Source organism: Tamandua tetradactyla, chromosome 15, assembly GCF_023851605.1.
Source record: "Tamandua tetradactyla isolate mTamTet1 chromosome 15, mTamTet1.pri, whole genome shotgun sequence".
NCBI classification, from domain to species: domain Eukaryota; kingdom Metazoa; phylum Chordata; class Mammalia; order Pilosa; family Myrmecophagidae; genus Tamandua; species Tamandua tetradactyla.
In genome coordinates this window covers 56,516,087-56,537,614 of record NC_135341.1, presented here as the reverse complement: position 1 = coordinate 56,537,614, position 21,528 = coordinate 56,516,087, and the positions used below count along the sequence as shown (strand labels likewise).

Below are 21,528 nucleotides of genomic sequence, written 5' to 3'. Positions count from 1 at the left end.
CATTCACAGATAAACAGAATTTCAGAGAGATTGTTAAAAAGAGACCTGCCCTAGAAGAAATACTAAAGGGAGTTCTCCAGCTCCCTTTATTATTTCTAGATTCTGAAGAAAAGACAGGAGAAGAGAGGCTTGGCAAGTACAGAAATGAAGATTATTCATAAGAGTAACTGAAAGGACAAAAGACAGAAAACAATAGATCTGACAAATAAAAGCCAAAGGATAAAATGTTTTAAGTGCTACCTTTACAGTAACAAGATTGGATGTTAATGGATTAAATTTCCCAATCAAAAGACACAGATTAGCAAAATGGATTTAAAAATTGATCCCTCTATATGCTGTTTACAAGAGATTCATTTTAGAACCAAAAACATAAATAAAGTGAAAGGATGGAAAAATATACTCTACAAAGCAGTAACCAAAAAAAAATAAAAAGGTGGGATAGCTATATTAATATTGGACAAAATAGACTTTAAATGCAAAAATATTATGAGATGAGAACAGTACATAATTTGTTCTTAATTTTTTTAATTAATAAATAGATACATTTAAAAAATGGACTCTTTAAGTAGTAGATTAAGTTCAGAGTGAAAAAAAAAAGAGTACATAATAATAAAATGGGCAAATCACCAAGAAAAAATAACAATCATAAATATTTATGTACCTAATCAATGTGTGCCAAAGTACATGAGTAAACACTGGCAAATCTGGAGGGAGTCAGAGATGATTCTGCAATAATAGTGGGAGACATCTACACACCACTCTTTTCAGTTGGTAGAATATCTAAACAGAGGCTCAATAAGAACACCGAGAATCTAAATAATATGACAAATGAACTAGACCTTACAGACATATATAGACATTGTCCTCCAAAACAGCAGGATATACATTCTTCTTAAGTGTTCATGGAATATTCTCCAGGATGGACCATATGTGAGGACACAAAAGAAATCCCAATAAATTTAGAAAGATTTTAATTATACAAAATACTTTGTATAATCATAATGGAATGAAGCTGGAAAGCAATAACAGCCGGAGAACTGGACAGTTCACAAATTAATGGAGATTAAAAACACGCTTTTAACCAATGGGTCAAAGGAAACATTGCAAGGGGAATCAGTAAATATCTCAAGACAAATGAAAACAAGTGCATAATATATAAAAACTTATGGGATGCAGTGAAGGCAGTACTGACAGCGAAATTTATAGCCCTAAACACCTACATTAAAAAAGAAGAACGCGCTAAAATCAAAGAGCTTCCTGAACATTTGGAGAAACTAGAGAAAGAACAGCAAACTAATCCCAGGGTGATCAGGTGATTTTTTTGACAATACTGCCAAGTCCATTCAGTTGGGATAGAAGAGCCTCTTCAACAAATGGTGCTGGAAGAGTAAGATGTCCATATCCTAAAGAATGAAAGAGGACCCCTATTTCACACTCTGTACAAAAATTAACTTAAAATGAATCAAAGACCTACATATAAGAGCCGGGACCATAAAACTCCTAGAAGAAAATGTAGGGAAGCTTTTTTAGGACCTTGTGATAGGAAGTGATTTCTTAGACCTTACAAACAACAATAACAAACTTGAATACATTTGTCCATCAAAGGTCTTCGTCAAGAAGGTGAAAAGGCAGCCTATTCAATAGGAGAAAATATTTTGGAAACCACAAATCTGATGACGGCTATTACAGAATACATAAAGAAATTCTACAACTTAATAAAAAGACAACTCAATTTAAAAATGGGCAGCAGACATGAATAGACACTTTACCAAAGAGTAAATACAGATGGCTTAAAAGCACATGATAAGAAGCTCAGCTTCGATAGCTATACTAATCAAAACCACAGTCAGCTCTTTAGCACCTACTAGAATGGCCACTCATAAACAGAAAAAAAGTGTTAAGAGAGGATGTGGAGAAATAGGAGCATTTATTCACTGCTGATGGAATGTAAAATGTACAAGATCTGTAGAAGATGGTTTGGCGTTTCCTCAGGAAGCTAAGTATAGAACTGTCAATCCCACTAGTAGGTTTTTACCAAGAAGAACTGAAAGCAGGGACTCAGACATTTGCACATCAGTGGTTCTTTTTTTTCAATTTTTGATTATTGGCATGGGCAGGCTCTGGGAAATGAACCACATCAATGTTTTTATGGCAGTATTCACAATTGCCCAAAGATGGAAGTAACCCAAGTCTTAAACAAAACGTGATATATACATACAATGGAATATTATTCAGCTGTAAGAAGGAATGAACTCCTAATACATGCAATAACATGAATGAACCTGGAGGACATTACATTGAGTGAAATAAGCCAGACACAAAAAGACAAAACTGGTATGATCTAATGTGAACTAACTGTAATGGGCAATCTCAAGGAGTGCATATCTAAAATATAATTTACCAGGAGATAGAATGAGGGTAGAGAATGGGAAGTTGATGCTTAATATGTGCAGATTTTTTAAATAAATTTTTAGAAATGGTTAGAGGTGATCATAGCACATTTTCACATATGTAAATAACAGCTCTGAGTCGTATATGTGATTGTGGTTAAAAGGGGAAAGTGTACGGTCATGTAAAGCACTAGGAGGAAAGTTAAGAGAATGAAATAAGGAACCGTTTAACATAGTGAACCTTGTTGTGGATAATGAAGGTGGTTAATAGTAAAAATAGAAGAATGTCGTCCATGAATTAGAACAAATTTATGTCACAACTACAAGGTAAGGTGTTGATAAGATGGTATATGCAAAAAATTATACCTAATGCAAACTATGGACTATAATTAATAGTAATATCTTAATGTTCTTCCATCAGTTGTAACAAAGGTACCACACTGATCCTAAGTGTCAATAGTAGGTGGGTATAAGGTACATGGGGTTTTTCTTTATGGAGCTATTAAAATGTTCTAAAATTGATTGTGGCAATGAAAGTACAGCTCTGTGATTATGCTGCGAGCCACTGATTATACACTTTGGGCGGATCATATGGTGTGAGAATAAAACTGTTTTTAAAAAAATAGCAGTTTTGATTAGCAGTATCCAAACACAATCCTGCAAATTCTCAGGTCTCCCCACCCACACAGACCTACTTAATCAGAATTTCTGGGAGTGGGGCCCAGCCCTTTTTTTTGTTGGGGGTGAGTGGGGGTGGGAATTGTGGATCCATATGTATAAAGTCATGTGGAAAGTACAGGATTCCTACATAACCACCCTATTATTAACACTTTGCATCAGTATGGCACATTTGTTAAAATTAATGGAAGTATATTTTATAATTCTATTCACTATATTCCCTGGTTTAATTTATGGTGGATTGTTTGTTGTGCAGTTCAAGAAAATTAAATTTCTTTTAATTTTTATTTTAGTGACATATATGCAATACTGTATGTATATATATGTATACATATATAAATTTTCCCGTTTTACAAGATTCAAATATATAATTCATTGCTGTTAATTATAGTCACATTGTTGTATTAGGATTACCACTAGCCATTACTAAAACTTTCCCATTGTCCCAAATAGAAATTATATTTTAAGCCTTAAATCCCTATTCTCTACCCCCATCCTTTCCCCATCGTAATTTATATTCTAGATTCTGACTCCAGGAGTTTGCATATTCTAATTGTTTCATATCACATGAGAATGTAATATCTCATACAGTATCTTTGTTTCTGACTTATTTCACAGCATGAATTCAAGGTTCATCCATGTTGTAGCATGTATCACAACTTCATTCCTTTTTACAGCTGATAATATTTTATTGTGTGGATATACCATATTTTGTTTATCCATTCATTTTGGTTGATGGCCACTTGGGTAGTTTCCATCTTTTGACAGTTGTGAATAATGTCACTGTGAACATCAGTGTGCAAATATCTGTCTGAGGCTCTGCTTTTCGTTATATACTTACAAGTGGGATCATGTGATAATTCTATATTTAACTTTCTGAGGAACTGTCAAACCATCTTCCACAGCAGCTGTACTATTTGACATTCCCACCAGAAATGAATAAGTTTTCCTCTTGAACACTTCTATTTTTCTGTTTGCTTGTTGTTTTTTTTTTAAATAGTAGTTATTCTGGTAGGCATGAAATTGTTGTCTCATTGTGGCTTTAATTTATATTTCCTTAATGGCTAATGATCCTGGGCATTTGTTTTTTTGGTCATTTGTAAATCTTTTAGAGAAGTGTCTATTTAAGACCTTCATCCATTTTTTAATTGGGTTGTTTGTCCTTTTGTTCTTGAGCTGAACCATTTTTTTTTTAAGATATTCTAGATATTCAGTCCTTATCAGATATGTGGTTTCCAAATATTTTCTCCAATTGTGTAGGTTTTTCTTTTACTTTCATAATAAATTGAATAGGTTATCTTTTCACTTGTTTGATAAGGCACTTTGATCACCTTTGATAAAATCCTTTGTTTTTTATTTTGATGTGGTCCCCTTTACGTACTTTTTCTTTTGTTGCTTTTGGGCATGATGTCTAAGGAAACATTGCCTAGGCAAGGTCCTGAAGATGTTTCCCTATGTTTTCTTCTAGGAATTTTATAGTTTTGGCTTTTGTATTTTAGGCTTTGATCACTTTGAGTTGATTTTTACATATGATGTGAGGTAGTGGTCCACCTTCATTCTTTTACAAAAGGAGATCCTGTTTTCCCAGCACCATTTGTTGAAGAAACTATTCTTTCCCAATTAACTGGTCTTTGCCCCTTGTCAAAAATCAGTTGGCCATATATGTGAAGGTCGATTTCTGAGTTCTCATTATGATTCCATAGTCTATGTCTGTCCTTGTACCAGTTCTATGCTGTTTTGATTACTGCGACTTTGTAATAAGTTTTAAAATCGGCAAATCTCAGTCTTTGAATGTCATCTTTTTCAAGTTGATTTTAGCTACTCAGGGCCCTTTACTATTTCATACAAATCTTATGATTGGCTTTTCCATTTTTATATAGAAGGTTGTTGGAATTTTGATTGGGATTACTTTGAATTTATAAATTGGTATGGGTAGTACTGACATTTTAATATTTAGTCTTTCAGTCCTTCCATGAGGACATGAAATGCCCTTCCATGAGACATGGAATATCCTTCCATTTGTTTGGATCTTCTTTTCTTTCTTTTAGGAATGTTTTGTAGTTTTCTGTGTACAAGTCCTTTACACCTGGATTTCTTCCTAGATGTTTGATTCTTTAGTTGCTGTTGGAATTGGGTTTTTTTTTTCTTAATTTCTTCTTCAGATTATCCACTACTAGTGTATAGAAACACTGCTGATTCTTGGGTGTTGATCTTTGTACCCCTCTATTTACATGATTTTATTTATTAGCTCCAGTATCTTTGTTGAGGATTTTTTAGGGTTTTCTGTATGTAGGGTCATGTCACCTGCAAATACGGAAAACATTATCTTCCATTCCAGTTTGGATGACTTGCTTCTTTTTCTTGCCTAATTGCTCTGACGAGAACATTCAGTACAGTGTTGAGTAAAAGTGGTGCACGTGGGCAATGCTTGTCTTGTTCCTCATCTTAGAAAGAAAGCTTTCAGTCTTTCACCATTTTTCACCATTAAGTATGATCATTGCTGTGGGTTTTCATATATACTCTTTATCTTATTTTGTAAGTTTCCTTCTATTTCTAGTTTTCTGTGTGTTTCTATCAAAGAAGGCATGCTGGATTTTGCCACATGTCTTTTCTGTGTCAATCGATATGATCATGAATCTCCCCCCCTTCATTCTGTTAATGTGGTATATTATATTAATTGGTTTTCTTTTGTTGAACCACCCTTGCATACCAGGGATAAATCCCACTTCATCATGGTGTATAACTCTTTCAATGTGTTGTTGGATTTAGTTTGCTGGTATTTTGTTTTTGGATTTTTGCATGTATATTCATAGGAAATATTGGGCTATAATTGTCTTTTCCTGTTGTATCTTTATCTGGCTTTGATATGATGGTAATGTTGACCTCATAGAATGAATTAGAGAGTATTCCTCCCCACTTCGATTTTTTTGTAAGAGTTTGACAGGATTGGTGTTAAGTCTTCCTGGAATGTCCTCTGAAGCATCTGGTCCTTGGCTTTTCTTTGTATGGAAGTTTTTGTTTAATAATTCAATCTATGAGTTACTGATTTGTTGAGATCTTGTATTTCTTTGTGATTCAGTGTGTGGATAGTTCGTGTATTTATAGGAAGTTTTCCATTTCGTGTAGGTTATCTAATTTCTTGGCATACACCTGTTCATAGTATCCTCTCATAATCCTTTTTATTTCAGTGGGATCATTAGTAATGTTTCCCTTTTCATTCTGGAGATTTTAGTTACTTCTGTCCTGTATTTGTCAGCCTACCCAAAAGTTTGTCAATTTTCTTGATCCTTTCAAAAAACAGACTTTTGTTTTGTTCTCTCTTTTTTTTTTAAATTATTATTTATTTGATTAATCCTGCTCTAATATTTGCTGTTTCTTCTTTCTGTTCATTTTGGTTTCAGCTTGTTCTTCTTTTCCTACTTCTTGCAGTTTTGAGGTTAAGTTTTTTTATTTGAAATCTTTCTCTTTTTAATGTAATCATGTAGAGCTATAAATTTACTTCTTGGCTCTTCTTTTGCTGCATCCCACAAGTTTAGTTATGTTGTGCTTTCATTTCCATTTCCCTCAAGATATTTCTGTATTTCCCTTTTGATTCCTTCTTTAACCTAACAGTCGTTCAAGAGCACATTGTTTAATTTCCATATATTTTTCCATTTCTTCTGTTATTGATTTCTGGCTTCATTACATTATGGTTGGTGAAGATATATTGTATGATTTCAAAATTTTTTAATTTATTGAGGCTTGTGTTTTGATTTAAGATATGATCTATCCTGGATACTATGATCCATGTGCACTCAAGAAGAATATATATTCTGTTGTTGGGTGAAGTGCGTTTATTCATCTTATGAATTCTAAGTTATTTTCGAATCCTGATTTCAACAATTCCTAAAAACAAGTGTCGTTTTTTAAAATGGTATTCCATCAGTCAGATTAATATAACCACCCTAGAAAATAAAGTCTTAGCCTTATTTTACTCATCAACTAGAAACTTAAAAGAGAATTACAAAACTTGTACAATTTTATCTGTTAACTTAAATGTTGTATTCCTCTTATCTGACTGCCAATTGTATAACATGCTGGTATCTGCAGCACAAAATTGAAATTTTCTTTGAATATTAGTTGAAATAATTCATAATAAACAAAACTTTTAAAAAGGCAGATTAATTTCCTCTGTGTTTTTCCTTCCAAGGTTACATTGCACCATGGAGTGGCAGGTTTTATTCATTGTGGGACACTGGGTAAGTGCAGATATATTTGCCTTTATAGTATATTACAATACCTGTTTTTCCTCTCTTCTCATGCTGTCAGTATCTTCATTCTTGGGACAACATTTCTAAAGTACCTAACATATACTGAATTAGTAAATGTTGAGTCCTTTGTGTTTTATCTCAGTTTTGCAGTTTTTATGGTACGAAAGTCATGTATTTCTGTTCTGCTTGTGCAGCTCCTTATTTTATTTTCGTCAAAACGTTCAGTTAATATTTATGCAAATTTGATTAATTTTTGTTTTTACTAATTTTTCTATGTTTTTAGTATGATTAATTTTTAATTGTTAAGGACAGGTTCTATGTTATGAATACATACACCATAGATACAAAGAAAAGAAGTAATTTCTTTTCTAATATATGATCTAAGTTTCTGTGATTTTTTTTCTTCCTCTGAAACACTAGAGAAAATATCTGGTTTTTTAGATTGCTATTACAGAATGAATTCATAAAAGAATATTTGGTTTTGAATTAAACAGCTAGATCAATAACAATTTTTGCCTCTAAAATATTTTCTTAAGGTAAATAAAACACTGGTAATGACAATTTAACCCTTTCTGCTGTTTCTGCTTTTTTTCCTCTTTATTACCCCCTATGTAGCCCCTTACAAAACTAACCATGGTTTATTGAACAGAATGCCTTTTGGTGAATACCAAAAGCTCATGTCCAGGTCCAGTTATTAGGACATAAGCAAATTATGCGTGATTAACTGAAGCTAATATTTAAACACAGCCTGTAAATCACTAGAGAGCTTAAGGGAAACTGCAGTTACCCTCTTTCTTGCTTACTAAACTTTAATTGGCTATTTTGGAATCCCAGGGTGTTTCGGGAATAATTTGTCCATTTGTTTTTTCATTACTCTTGCCTGCCTCCACGCCATCTCCTTGCAAAAAAAGGCATTGTGATTCTCCCAATTTCAGAGATGGGAATATTGCTTTCACTTTTACCAGTGTGAATCAAAACACATCTATCTCCAATTTAGCTGGTTACATTGGAACATATTTTCAAGTGTGAAGAGGTAGGGAGTAGGAACCATATCTTCAGTGAAAGAAAATGTCTTCATCTAAATGGAACTTCTGTTTTATCATTTTCATTTTAATATAAATATTAACTTTTTTAATACCAGGTATGCAAAAATACACATTCCAATTATTGCATCAGTGTCTGAGCATCAACCTACAACTTGGGTGTCTTTCTTCTTTGATCTACATATTCTTGTGTGTACCTTCCCAGCAGGCCTGTGGTTCTGCATCAAAAATATCAACGATGAAAGAGTATTTGGTAAGAGACTTATAGTGATTACTTGATTTTGAATAATTATTTACCTTTCTTATTGAGATCAGTAATTCAATTTAAAGTCTAGTTTTTCTTTATTTGACTTTATTCAAGATAAATTTTTTCCACTGCTTTTATAGGTGCTGCATTTGTAATATATACTCTAGTTATTAACTGTATTAATTTAGGACTAGTATATAAATTTTTTAACATCATGTATAACTGAAAATTAGAAATAATAACTTGACAGTATGGTCTTAGTTTCATTTTCTAAGTTCGATCTTAGTCAGCTCAGTAGGAAGTTTACAAAGGTGTCCACGAACCAGGTTTTCAGAGCAGAGTACACGATATAATAGAATAAGAATCACCTGTAAATAAATCCTCTTCCTTGATAGATGTGTATATTTCTAGTCAATAAGAATCGAAGTACAAAATATTCAAAAGCCAAATGTTTAGTATCTGACATTCAAAATGTAAATGAATAAAATAAGCAGATTCCAGAGGCTTCGATGTGATTTAATCATAAGAAGTCTAACGTGGTTCTTCTGTACATGATAAAACTGAAGCTAAGAAAAAATTTATGACATGCCCAAGATCAACCAAGCCTGTAAGTGTTAGAGGGAAGACTTGAATTACAAGTATTGGACCTGGGACCATGAGTGCTACTTTAAGTTACTATTCAAGCGTAGTGTCAGGAGAGAAAAAAACAGCACCTTCTTGAGTTCTAACCAAAGTAATCGATGTTCATTGTTCTCTAGTTTATCTAGATTAATGGCCTCTGTATAAGACCATGTTAATACTGCATCATTGAAAAAGATTTATCTTAAGCATATTCCTACCTCATGACCCAACAGTTTCATTCCTAGTTATATACTCAAGACAAATGAATATATCTACCAGAGGACATGTTTAAAAATACACATTGTTCTAGTTTGCTAGCTGCTGAATGCAGTATACCAGAAACAGAATGGCTTTTAAAAAGGGGAATTTAATAAGTTGCTAGTTTACAGTTCTAAGACCGATTAAAATGTCCCAATTAAAACAAGTCTATAGAAATGTCCAGTCTAAGGTGGAATCAATCCAGGGAAAGAAGGTTCAAGAAGGCCGATGAAGTTCAGGGCTTCTCTCTCAGCTGGAAGGGCACATGGCAAACACGGCATCATCTGCTAGCTTTCTCTCCTGGCTTCTGGTTTTATGAAGCTCCCCGGCAGGCATTTTCCTTCTTCATCTCAAAAGGTAGCTGGCTGGTGGACTCTCTGCTTCATGGTGCTGCAGCATTCTCTGCTCTCTCTGGATCTCCTTCATTCTCCAAAATGTTTCCTCTTTTATAGGACTCCAGAAACTTATCAAGACCCCCCAAATGGGTGCAGACATGTCTTCACCTAATCCAGTTTAACAACCACTCTTGATTAAATCACATCTCCAGGGAGATGATCTAATTACAGTTTCTGGCATACAGTATTGAATGGGGATTATTCTGCCTTTATAAAATGGGATTTAGATTAAAACATGTCTTTTCTAGGGGACATATATCCTTTCAAACCACCACACACCTAGAAACTTTATTCATAGTAACCTCCAATTACAAACATTGCAAATGTCATCAGCAATAGAATGGATAAGTATGCATATATTTGTACAAGAGAATATAACAATTAATTAAATAATAGCATGGGTAAATAAAAGAAGCCAGTACAAAAGAGAAAGTTTCTGTATGATTCTATATTTATGAACTTCAAGGATAAACTAAATATTGGTGGTGTAAGTGGTAGAAGTGCATGTAGTGGTTACCTTTTTTATGGGGTAAGTGGTAGGAAATCCTTCTGAGGAGCTATAAAAATGTTCTGTATCTGATATGGGTGGTGATTACATAGATATGTACATATATAAAAATTTGTTGAGCTGCACACTTACGAATATGGTGTAATAACTGTATTTTATGCCTCAGAAAAATAAAAAAAAATACTAATGAGATTAAGATAATGAGATAGGAGCTCAAATAATGAATTGACTTCATAAAATCATCACCTTTGGCCAGAAATAGAGCCTTTCCCTGTGGTTAGAGCATTATCCGGAAAGCTATGGTTATTGGAGATTTTTTTCACATTTTTAGAAAAGTCTCTTGGCAATAACTTTACATGTTCCTACTCTGGTCTTTACATCAGATTTTGGCATGAGCTTTTCATAGACTTTATTTAGGTTTATAAAATTACTATGCCTAATGATATAATGAACAAATGTTTTCATATGTCAACTATGGATTTTCTAACATTTTATACTACTGACAAATAATGAAGTCTGATTCCCCATAACAACTACAAATAAATCTGAATCATAACATTTCTGTAAATGTTGATGTGTAGTTTTTAATTAGTCAACAGTAGTTATAACTTTGAAATAATGACTATTAATCATTTGCCCAATATTATTAATTTCAAAACTATTAGCTCTTTTGTGGGATATTTGTCTATTTTTAGATTTAGTTTATAATGTGATATTAAATATCTAGTTGTTTCCTATGAACAATTTTCTTTTCCTAAGTGTTATGAGACGATTTGTCTTTGCAGTTGCCCTGTATGCAATCAGTGCTGTCTACTTTGCTGGAGTGATGGTGCGACTAATGTTGACTTTGACTCCCGTTGTCTGTATGCTGTCTGCAATTGCCTTCTCAAACGTTTTTGAGCATTATTTGGGGGATGACATGAAAAGGGAAAATCCACCTGTGGAAGACAGCAGTGATGAGGATGACAAAAGAAACCCAGGAAATTTGTATGATAAGGTGGGAAATCTAAAGTAAGGCCTTTAAAATTTTTATGTGCTTTCTTTATCCTTCTATCACAGCAAGAACCATACTTCTTAAGAAGCACAATTAAACAAGGATTTAAACCTTGACATATCTTGTTGTGTTCTCTGTTGTTGGCCTCAGAATTTGAAGCCTGTTGGGTGTTTTAGCCCAGAGTAAGAAAATAAAATGTAATCAGAGAAGGAATTCTTGTTTCTTTTTGATGAGCTGTTATCTAAATGCTTGTGGTTTGTTAATGCCTTCTCAATTTTGAGAGCAAAAACCTGGTGCTCTACTAAGTTATAAAATTTGGCACTAGAAATAGCTCTGAAACTACATGGACAAGTGCTTATCCTTAAGGTCCATATTCAGTATAAACTTTTAGAATGATATTTGAAAGATATTTGAGAATAGTATTTGTTTGTTTGAATGTTAAAATAAAGGGAAGAATAATGTGTGGGGGGAAAAAACAACAGCCCTCCAATTTTTAGCAATAGATTCCTGGCCAATATAATGTAATTCAGCTTTAACCTATAGTCTCATACATAACAGCAGGCTTATATTTGGTGCAAGTGAGGAAAAGATTTGTAAGAATTGAAGCATTTGTCTTGAGTGACATATTAATGTTTTGTAAATTTTCTTTCCTTACTCTAGGAAAAATGTAATTAATAAATATTCATGTTAATAAAACACCTGCTTTTGTATTTTTGTGTGTTATATTTTGTTTCTTTTGTTGTTTTATGGTTTCTTTAATATATATGCATAAAATATAGAACCTGTAACTGGTCTCCTATTCTCTCTTCTTGTTTTTTGTTTTGTTGTCATTATTGTTAAGGTAGTCCTAGTTTTAACAAATCTATTGGTTTAGGGGTTTGGAAATTGGAAGACTGATTCTCATAATGCAGTTTTTCCCTATTCTAAAATCCATCATGGTTCTTGACTGTAGCTAAACATTACCAATTTTGGAATGTCAAATTAAGATTTTATAGCAGAAGGTTACCAGATAGGGCCATTTGCTTATCTCCCTTTGTATTTAAGTAAAACATAAGAACACTTGGGTTTGGATTTAGCTTCTTCATGGAGATAGTATTTTGATCAGGCTCTTGATTAGGTATATTCCCAGGAAGCTTTTGATCTTCACATTTGACTTTAAAATCTACTTTGATGTTTTTAGAAAACACTGTCTTACCCAGTCAAGAATGCTTGATGGTTATACATTTTCTGAGTCCTAGAATTTGATTCATAGATTAATGTTCTCCCAAGTTTTTCCATTGAGTGCCTTAGTGAAGCAAGTCAAATGGTGAATTCATCTAACCAGTTTTTTTATCTTCAGGCAGGAAAAGTGAGGAAGCATGTAACTGAACAGGAAAAGACTGAAGAAGGATTAGGTCCTAATATAAAAAGCATTGTCACCATGTTGATGCTGATGTTATTGATGATGTTTGCAGTCCACTGTACCTGGGTCACAAGCAATGCTTACTCCAGTCCAAGTGTGGTATTGGCCTCTTACAATCATGATGGGTAAGAAAATAACTTGACTGCAAAGGGGTTTTACACCAGTCTTTTTCTGTGTCTCATGAGTTAAGACTTCAAAGATAGCATGTTAATTGCAAGAGCAATACATTTAAATCTAACCTTTGTAGGCAGTCTTCCTTCCTCACCTTTAGGAGAGTTGCTATTATATTTTATGCTGTTTTTTTATTGTTTGTTTATTTTCAGAATATCCTGGCAAATATAATCATATATATCAGTTTTTCTCAAAGTGTGGGTCCTTGGACACATAGCATTATCATTATCAGAAAACTAGTCAGAAATGCAAATTTTTGACCCCACTCCAAACCTATTGAAACAAAAATTATGAGGGTGATACTCACCAGTGTGTAGTTTAATAAGCCCTCCAGGTGATTTGATGCAGTTAAAATTTGAGAACAGTGCATTTACATCTTTCCTTGACCCTAGCTGCTACCACACTTGGGAGTTTTTAGAGATAGAGAAATTCAAGTCCAGCCCCAGACTTGCTGAGCCAGAATCTGTTTGTTTTTACAAGATATCACGATGATTTCTATGCACATATTAAAGTTTAAGAGTCACTATTCTAGTTCTTTATTGAGTTTTTTCCCTATAAATTAAGGATTTTAACCACCATCTGTTTTTTAATTTTAATGCATTTTTATTGATATATATTATATATTCACATACCATGTAGTCATCCAAAGTGTAACAGTATCATCATATAGCTGTGCATTTATCTTCACAATATTTTTTGTGACTCTTTTTTTGTGAAAAATAACATATGCAAAGAGGCAGTAAATTTTAAAGCACAGTTCAACAATTGAAGAACAGATTTTAGAGTTTGGTATGGGTTACAATTCCACAATTTTAGGTTTTTACTGTTTGGTGCTTCTAGACACTGGAGAATAAAAGAAATATCAGTCATGCTCATTTGTTAAACCCTACCTTCTCAGTATAACTCTACCATCTCCTTTGATCTTTCTCCCACTCCTTAGGGTTATTTGGGCTACACACATTCTAACTTTTTCACTTTGGAAGGGGGGGCTGCCAATAATATAGGATGGGGGATGGAACTTGTTGATGTTCTGGAGAGGCTGGCCCCTCTGTATTTCAGAACTTATCTGGTCTAGGGACCCATCAGAGATTGTTTCTGGAAAATTACCCTAGTGTGTGGAACCTTTGTAGAACCTCATATTATGCCCTAGGTATTCTTTAGGGTTGGCAGGAATGGTTTTGGTTGGGGGTTGGCAAACTATGATAGGTAGCAATGTCTAACTGAAGCTTACATAGGAGTAGCTCCAGAGTAGCCTGTCAACTGACTCTGTTTGAACTCTCAGCCACTGATACCTTATTTGTTATACTTCTTTTCCCCCTTTTGGTCAGGATGGCATTGTCAGTCCCACAGTGCCAGGGCAGGTTCATCCCTGGGAATCATATCCCACATTTCCAGGGAAACTTCCCCCTAGATGTCATATCCCACATAGAGGGAAAGTAATGATTTCATTTGCAGAATTGGGCTTAGAGAGAGAGAGGCCGTATCTGGGCAACAAAAGAGGTCCTCTGGAAGTAACTCTTAGGCATGCCTATAGGTAGTCTAAGCTTCTCCGCTACTTACATAAGCTTCACAAGAGCAAGCCTCAAGATCAAGGGCTTGGCCTATTGATTTTGGTGTCCCTAATATTTGACACAGTATCAGGAGTTTCTCCAGTGGTAAAGTTTAATAGTTCCATATTTTTTCTCCCTGATCTCAAAGGACTTTGCTAATATTTTTTTTATTATCTGCTTAATATACTTGGATGTATCGCATTACATTTGGCTATACAGAATTAAAAGCTCTCATTCTTATTCTGGGCTTCCTGTGTTTGGATTGTTTAAATGATCTATCCAGACAGGTTTAGCTAGATTATGTGCTACAGAAAATTTAGGTTCTGGACAAAATAAACCTTTTATCCTTTGGTTTCATAGTAGGTGAAGTTCTGCAATACAATGTCTTCCTTACTCCTGTATTCTGAATTACCTTAATCCCAACCTGATAGCCTTCTTCCTTACCTCTAAATACTAGCTTATACATATATAGCATAGTTTCTCAAAATCCAGAAATAACAATTAGTGCTCTAGACTAAATGTGACTGCTATAAGAGCTTATAATCTAAGCCCACAGTAGAAAGCCCAGTACTTTCTAAATGAGAACATCAATATTTGCTCTTTTGTTTCTGACTTATTTTGCCACACAAAATGCCTCACAGGTTCATTTGCAATGTTGCATGCCTCACAACTTCGTTACTTTTTGTAGCAGCACAAGATTAGATTATATGTATACACCATCTTTCACCATTCTAATTCTCAGTCAGTGTATCCTTCAGCCATCTCCAACCATTGGACATCATGTATAATGTCCAAAGTTAACAATCCATCAATTGTTGGATTGTCTCGGTTTTAGACAATTTCATTGTCCCCAAGAGAAAATAACTGATAAACACACCCTTACCAAATAAAAAATCCAAACCTCCCTGTAACTCTTTTCCCTCCCTCCATTATTTACCCCTGGTATTGCTGTTATACTGTTGATGTTTTCCTGTTAAACATAGCCCATAGTGTACAATAGCAGTTTCTCCTCTATGACCCGAAATTAGACACTCTTTTTACAAGAGTCATACCTTTGCAGTAGTTCATGCAAGAACTTATTTATATTTGTAGTGTTAATCAGTGAGACACATTGGGTGTATACAACCCCTTTCAATCATGTTCACCTTCAATATGGTAATATTACTTATAGACCCAATAGTGAACCACCTTCACTTCTATCTATTCCCTTACATTTAATTTCAACCTCATTAGCTAACCGTTCACCCATCTCTAGCTTCTGTGTATCTCTAGATCTCCTATATTCTGTATTATAAGCCTCTGACTTGACCTTTACCATGCTCATAAAATTGGAATCATACAGTATCTATCCTTTTGTGTCTTAACTACCATCTTTAAAATGTGTAATTAATTAATTAATGAATTAGCACCTGAAGATCTTAAGTTATCCTCTTCATATTTATAAGCCTGCATTTAAAAGAATATTGTGATTCTTTTCAGTACCAGGAATATCTTAGATGATTTTAGAGAAGCTTACTTTTGGCTAAGGCAAAATACAGATGAACATGCCCGAGTGATGTCTTGGTGGGATTACGGCTATCAGATAGCTGGAATGGCTAATAGAACTACTTTGGTGGATAATAACACGTGGAATAACAGCCACATAGCACTGGTAAGAATTTGATAGACAACAAGTCAAAAATTACAAAATCTTTACTATGTAGCAATCAGGCTTCACTTATGATTAAATAGGAAAAATGTGGGTTAAAGTACTCTTTGTTTACTGGACTCTCAAAATACTTCTTTACATATTCACTGAAGTAAATTCAAGGCATGCTTATTTTATTTTTAGGAGTGGTATTGACTTATTCAGGTATAATTCGGAATGCAGACTGATTTCTGGCAGTTTACATGATATATTTAACTCACTGTAGAATTAGGCAAATATGAAACTTTAAAAATACTTGTTTTATGTTTGACTTAGATTTTCTAGTTGATAGGAACTGGAAAATCCATTACAAGTATGTAAATGAAATGTGCTACATTTTATGGGAATGTAAATTCTGTTCCTGCTCTTAAACAAGCAGTCTACATAAATGAAGTTAATCACCTCTCTATACTTTAAAAATTTAGGATAAACCTGTCTTAACCTATCAAATTCCGTTTGTATTAGTGTTGTAGCTAATCAACAGATGTTAGAACTTAATCATTAACAAAATATTAGAACATATATTCTTATTTTGACTTTTCTGCTATAAATTGTTTATAGTACATGAGATGTTTATAAATGTAATACATCTGATGAATTTTAGTAAGTCAGCTCTACAAAAAAAAAATCCCATGGAAACACACTCTTGAAATGCATTCTATTTTACAGTAAAATAAATATACAGTTTTACTTTTAGCCCAGTCTGGAGCTAAGTACACACATTCTCATTTTTTTATTCTGTAGGTGGGAAAAGCTATGTCTTCAAATGAAACAGCAGCATATAAAATCATGAGGACTCTGGATGTAGATTATGTTTTAATTATTTTTGGAGGGGTTATTGGCTATTCTGGTGACGATATCAACAAGTTTCTGTGGATGGTTAGAATAGCTGAAGGAGAGCATCCAAAAGACATTCGGGTAAGAAACAAGATAATTCCAGATGTGTAAAAGATATGTGGCCAATTAATTCTCTTACCTTGCTAATTGCACTGTATTTGTATTCATTATATTCCTTAAATTAATTCCTCTCCCTGACTTTATTATTTTTTATAATACTAGAAGAATTTTCCTAGGTTTAAAACTTCATACTCATACTTGATACTTCTCCCCTATAAAGCAATGCCTTGCCAAGACAAGAGCTCTTGCTTTTACTTCTTCACAGCCTTTCACTTCTTCACAGCCTTTCACTTGTACCCCTTTCCATTTCTATTGCTTCCATCTAGACCCTGATGATCTGAAACCTGAAATAAGACAGTAACATTGAAATTGGCTATCTTTGCCTCAGTCTTGTTCCCTTTTCCAGTCTAATATAATGACCATGCCACTTTGCTGCATAAGAGGTGAAGATTACTGGAAAGGGCCTTGAGCCAGATAGAAATGAGAACTAAAAGCCTACCACTGTCAGCTTGGTATTATGGGCTATCAAGTCCAAACTCCTTAACTTGGAATTCAAGCCCCTTCCTTCTTAATAGTCTCTCTTTGCCTTCCTTTGCTGGCCTTTCCTCCCTCACAACTTTATTCCACTCTGCCAACTTCTTTGTCCCAAACTTGCCTTATGGTTTCTTTCCTTGACTCATCTGGCACATCTGTTTTCACTATTCCATTTCTTAGAATACCTTTCCTAGAGCTGACGTGTCACATTTCCTAAAACCCTTCTCTAGTGTACCCATGGCTATACTCATCATTACATCACATACAGCCTGTTGTAGTTAGATTCTGTCTTCCCTCTCCTACTCAGCTGTAAGCTCCTAAAGGATCAGCATCCAGTATTGTATTTTCATTGTGATGAAAGCACAAAAGAGTGAGATTCCCTATTGATCCAGAATAAAAAAAATCTGTTGGGAAAATGTATGCATGAGAGTCATATGCTGGGGATGTGAAGTTGAATAAAGCCCCAGATTTCCAGGTCAGATGTAAATACTGTGATACTTTCCCTTAGCTATGGTTTATAAGCATTATTTCCTTGTATTAAATTAATATTCTGAAATTTAGTTCTCCCTGTGATTTTCATTTGTGGATTTACTTTAGCAGTGTTAAAATACGGCATTCTGAAAAGGAATAATTGGGGTGGAGAGGGGCCATTGTGTAGAGAGCCATCCCTATCCAGTTAAACCATGGAGTTGGTATCATTCTTTTTTTACGGGTAAAGTACTCTTTTTTGTAATATGTTTAAAATGTGGTAAGATTGATTTTCCTTCCAGACCCCAGCAAACAGTGTCATTCTTTTTGTGTTTTCTTAGATGCAGATACATTTTTTACAAATGAATTCTAGACTTAGCTTTAAAAAACACCCATGATAGTTTTGCTGTCTTACGTTTTGATGGATCACATTACGTTTAGAACCTTGTGATACGTCATTTTTTGAAGTATAACCTAATATGGCTTTATAATAGCTGTTTCTTAGGGGAGAGCAAAAGGAGGAAGTTGTAGCTTTGAATGTATTAAATTGGACTGACATAGAAATTTCTAATTTCTTTCTTGTAGGAAAGTGACTATTTCACTCCACAAGGAGAGTTCCGTGTAGACAAAGCAGGATCCCCCACTTTGTTGAATTGCCTTATGTATAAAATGTCATACTACAGATTTGGAGAAATGCAGGTTAGTTTTATAAATTTTTCTATAACCTTTACCTAAAATAATATTTAAAAAATAATCATTTGCCTCTAGAAATCATTGGACAATGATGTTTTATGATTGCACAGTATAGAGAAATGTTTTTCCCCATTAAATTTAGATTTCTGAAACTTGAATTTGAAGTTTAGAAAAATATATTTTTAGAGTAAGGATGTCTTTCCAAAATATTAATTAATCCTAGGCTCAAATCCATCCTTTGCTTGCCATCCCACCTTTCTATCTGATGGTTTTGGAAGGCATTGTTCTCCAGGGGAGAGGTCTCTCAGCTAACAGTGTGATCTTAAGTAGGTCACTTTGCTGCTTGGTGGGAAAAGCCTAAAATTAAAGAGTTGGATTATATAGTTACTTCAGATGTTCACTCTGTCTCTGTTCTCCATTATCAAAGATAGCTTAGGCTATCTGAGGTCCATAGTTTCTTAAAAAAACTAGAATGATATACTACAAAAGCTATTAAGGGTTCTCAAAATGAATGAATTTGTAAATTGGCATTGTTAAAAGTGAAAACAAAAAAGGACAGTGGACTCACTGTCACAGTACCTGGGCTTTAGATCTGGTTTTGTCAAATACCTGTTAACAGTTGGACAAATCATCTCCTCTCTAGATTTTACAGGGCTTGAACTAATGACTTGATTTCTGAAGTTCTTTATTGCACTTAGATTGTATGACTGTAATCCAAGTTATAGCTTCATGAAAAGGTTTCAGTGAGAACTGCCCACTTCCATATTGCTCTAAAAGCTTGCTCTGTCAAGCAATACCCTATAAACCAGGGGACAAATTCCTTGTTTAAGTTTATACCATCACTGGGGATCAAGATAATTGTCCAAACTGAAGGTATTGCATTTGAGTCTCAATTTCTGAAGTGAATTTTGTCCTTTTGTAAAATATAATCACTATTGCTAGTAAGTATAGGATAAAACAATCGGTTGTTTTTCAGAAGAGTTTGCATGACATTCTGTTCCTAGTTTTCAGAAGAGTTTGCATGTCATTCTGTTCCTGTTCATTGTATTGCTTCTAGGTATACTTGCAAAATCTGGAATGAATTATCTTGCAGATGGCTTCTTCTTTAATAATAACAATAATAATTACTTACTACTTAATTTAGATTATTGTGTTTTGGAAGTCTACTGCCTGGTGTTTGTGCTAAGAAAGCAACAATAAAACCATAATTTGTTACCTCAGGAGATGATCAGTGATTAGTTTCTCTGCTCACTAACAACAACATCAAAGGTCTTTTTTCCTATCTTTTAAGTTCATCACAATATTAAGCCATGATTCCAGCATGCATTCATTAAGCTGTCTACCCTACTCATTCAATATCTTTAAAACATGAAGTATAACTTTTGCTATTGTATAGATAGGCAAGAATAAGCTGATTGCCTTATACAGTAGATATGATTTGTTGTTTTAAAATTGAATTCATTTTTACTGTTTGTTTCAACATAAACTTAGTCTGAGAACTTTTTAAAATTCTCTCTTTATTTTTTCTCTCTTTTTTTCCATCATAAATCCTCCCATGGTTTGGCTTTTTGGTCTCCTTTGTAGTTCTCAATTCCAAGGATGTGGTATCACTGCTTAATTATGTAGTTATTTAACAAATATTTATTGAACAACTGCAGTGAAACACTGGAGATATAAAGATACATTGTGAAAAAACGAAGTCTTCATGCAATTTACATCCTTTGGGGGGGTGCAAGCAATATTTTAAATCAATAAAATGATGTAAAAATATTTTATATGCTAGAGTGCCATGAAGAAACAATGGTAGTGAGTTCTTCTTGACCACCTATCTAAAGAAAATATTTCCCTGGTGAGGTGATATTTGCACATTTAGCCATATAAAAGAGCTGAATAAAGAATGTTTCAGTTAGAGAGAGAGATAGTGCAAGTTTCTAAGGCAGAAAAAAGTTTCTGTTATCTCTGCTTACTGATAAAAGGTATTTTGATGGATTTCGTTTCAGTGAGTCTACTTAGCAGTATATGAGAATCGTTGGATTTATTACTCAATTCCGTTTTCCTAGGTAAAGAAGGGGGAGGGTTTTGCCCTGGTGATAACATTTGCTGCCTTCTAATACTGAATGATTTCCAATATGTTTAACATCCAATGTGATTGTTCACTTTTGCAGCTGGATTTTCGTACTCCCCCAGGTTTTGACCGAACACGTAATGCTGAGATTGGAAACAAGGACATTAAGTTCAAGCATTTGGAGGAAGCCTTTACATCAGAACACTGGCTTGTCAGGATATATAAAGTGAAAGCACCTGATAACAGGGAAATACTAGACCACAAACCTCGAGTCACCAACATTTTCCCAAAACAGAAGTATTTATCAAAGAAGGTAGGTGCCAAGTGAAATCACTTCTAAAGAAAGGGGAAATAAAGTTTGGTTTGTTTGTATGAAAAAGAATTACCAAAAACTGCTCATTTTCATTTGCCAAAATTGTAAAGGCAATGGCTTATAACAAAGATTAGACTCATCTGCTAGCAGCATTCCTTTCAAACCAAGCACTTCAAATAAGCCAAGCAGTGTTTCTGGTAGATGAAAAGGTTGTCAGTGAAGCAAATGCCTTCCAAGCTGAGCTATTCCCATCATTAAGATGTATTCGTGTAAAGAAAGATATATCTGTGGCCATCAATTTCTGAACCTGCGTGAAAGTAAAATTGCCAAACACTCAAGTAATAAAATCATGTTTTTTCCTCAT

At 34.1% G+C, this 21,528-nt stretch overlaps 1 protein-coding gene across 4 annotated transcripts in view; it reads left to right on the top strand.

The window, feature by feature from the left end:
- STT3B (STT3 oligosaccharyltransferase complex catalytic subunit B) overlaps positions 1–21,528 on the top strand; it is a 162,540-nt gene that overhangs the window by 136,695 nt on the left and 4,317 nt on the right. For all 4 annotated transcript variants that reach the window (XM_077129923.1, XM_077129924.1, XM_077129926.1 and 1 more), the window contains exons 8-15: positions 7,258–7,306; positions 8,460–8,614; positions 11,176–11,387; positions 12,724–12,911; positions 15,987–16,158; positions 16,939–17,112; positions 18,679–18,792; positions 20,952–21,164. In XM_077129923.1, coding sequence (XP_076986038.1) covers positions 7,258–7,306; positions 8,460–8,614; positions 11,176–11,387; positions 12,724–12,911; positions 15,987–16,158; positions 16,939–17,112; positions 18,679–18,792; positions 20,952–21,164 — 1,277 coding nt within the window. The remainder of the gene's footprint in view (positions 1–7,257; positions 7,307–8,459; positions 8,615–11,175; positions 11,388–12,723; positions 12,912–15,986; positions 16,159–16,938; positions 17,113–18,678; positions 18,793–20,951; positions 21,165–21,528) is intronic.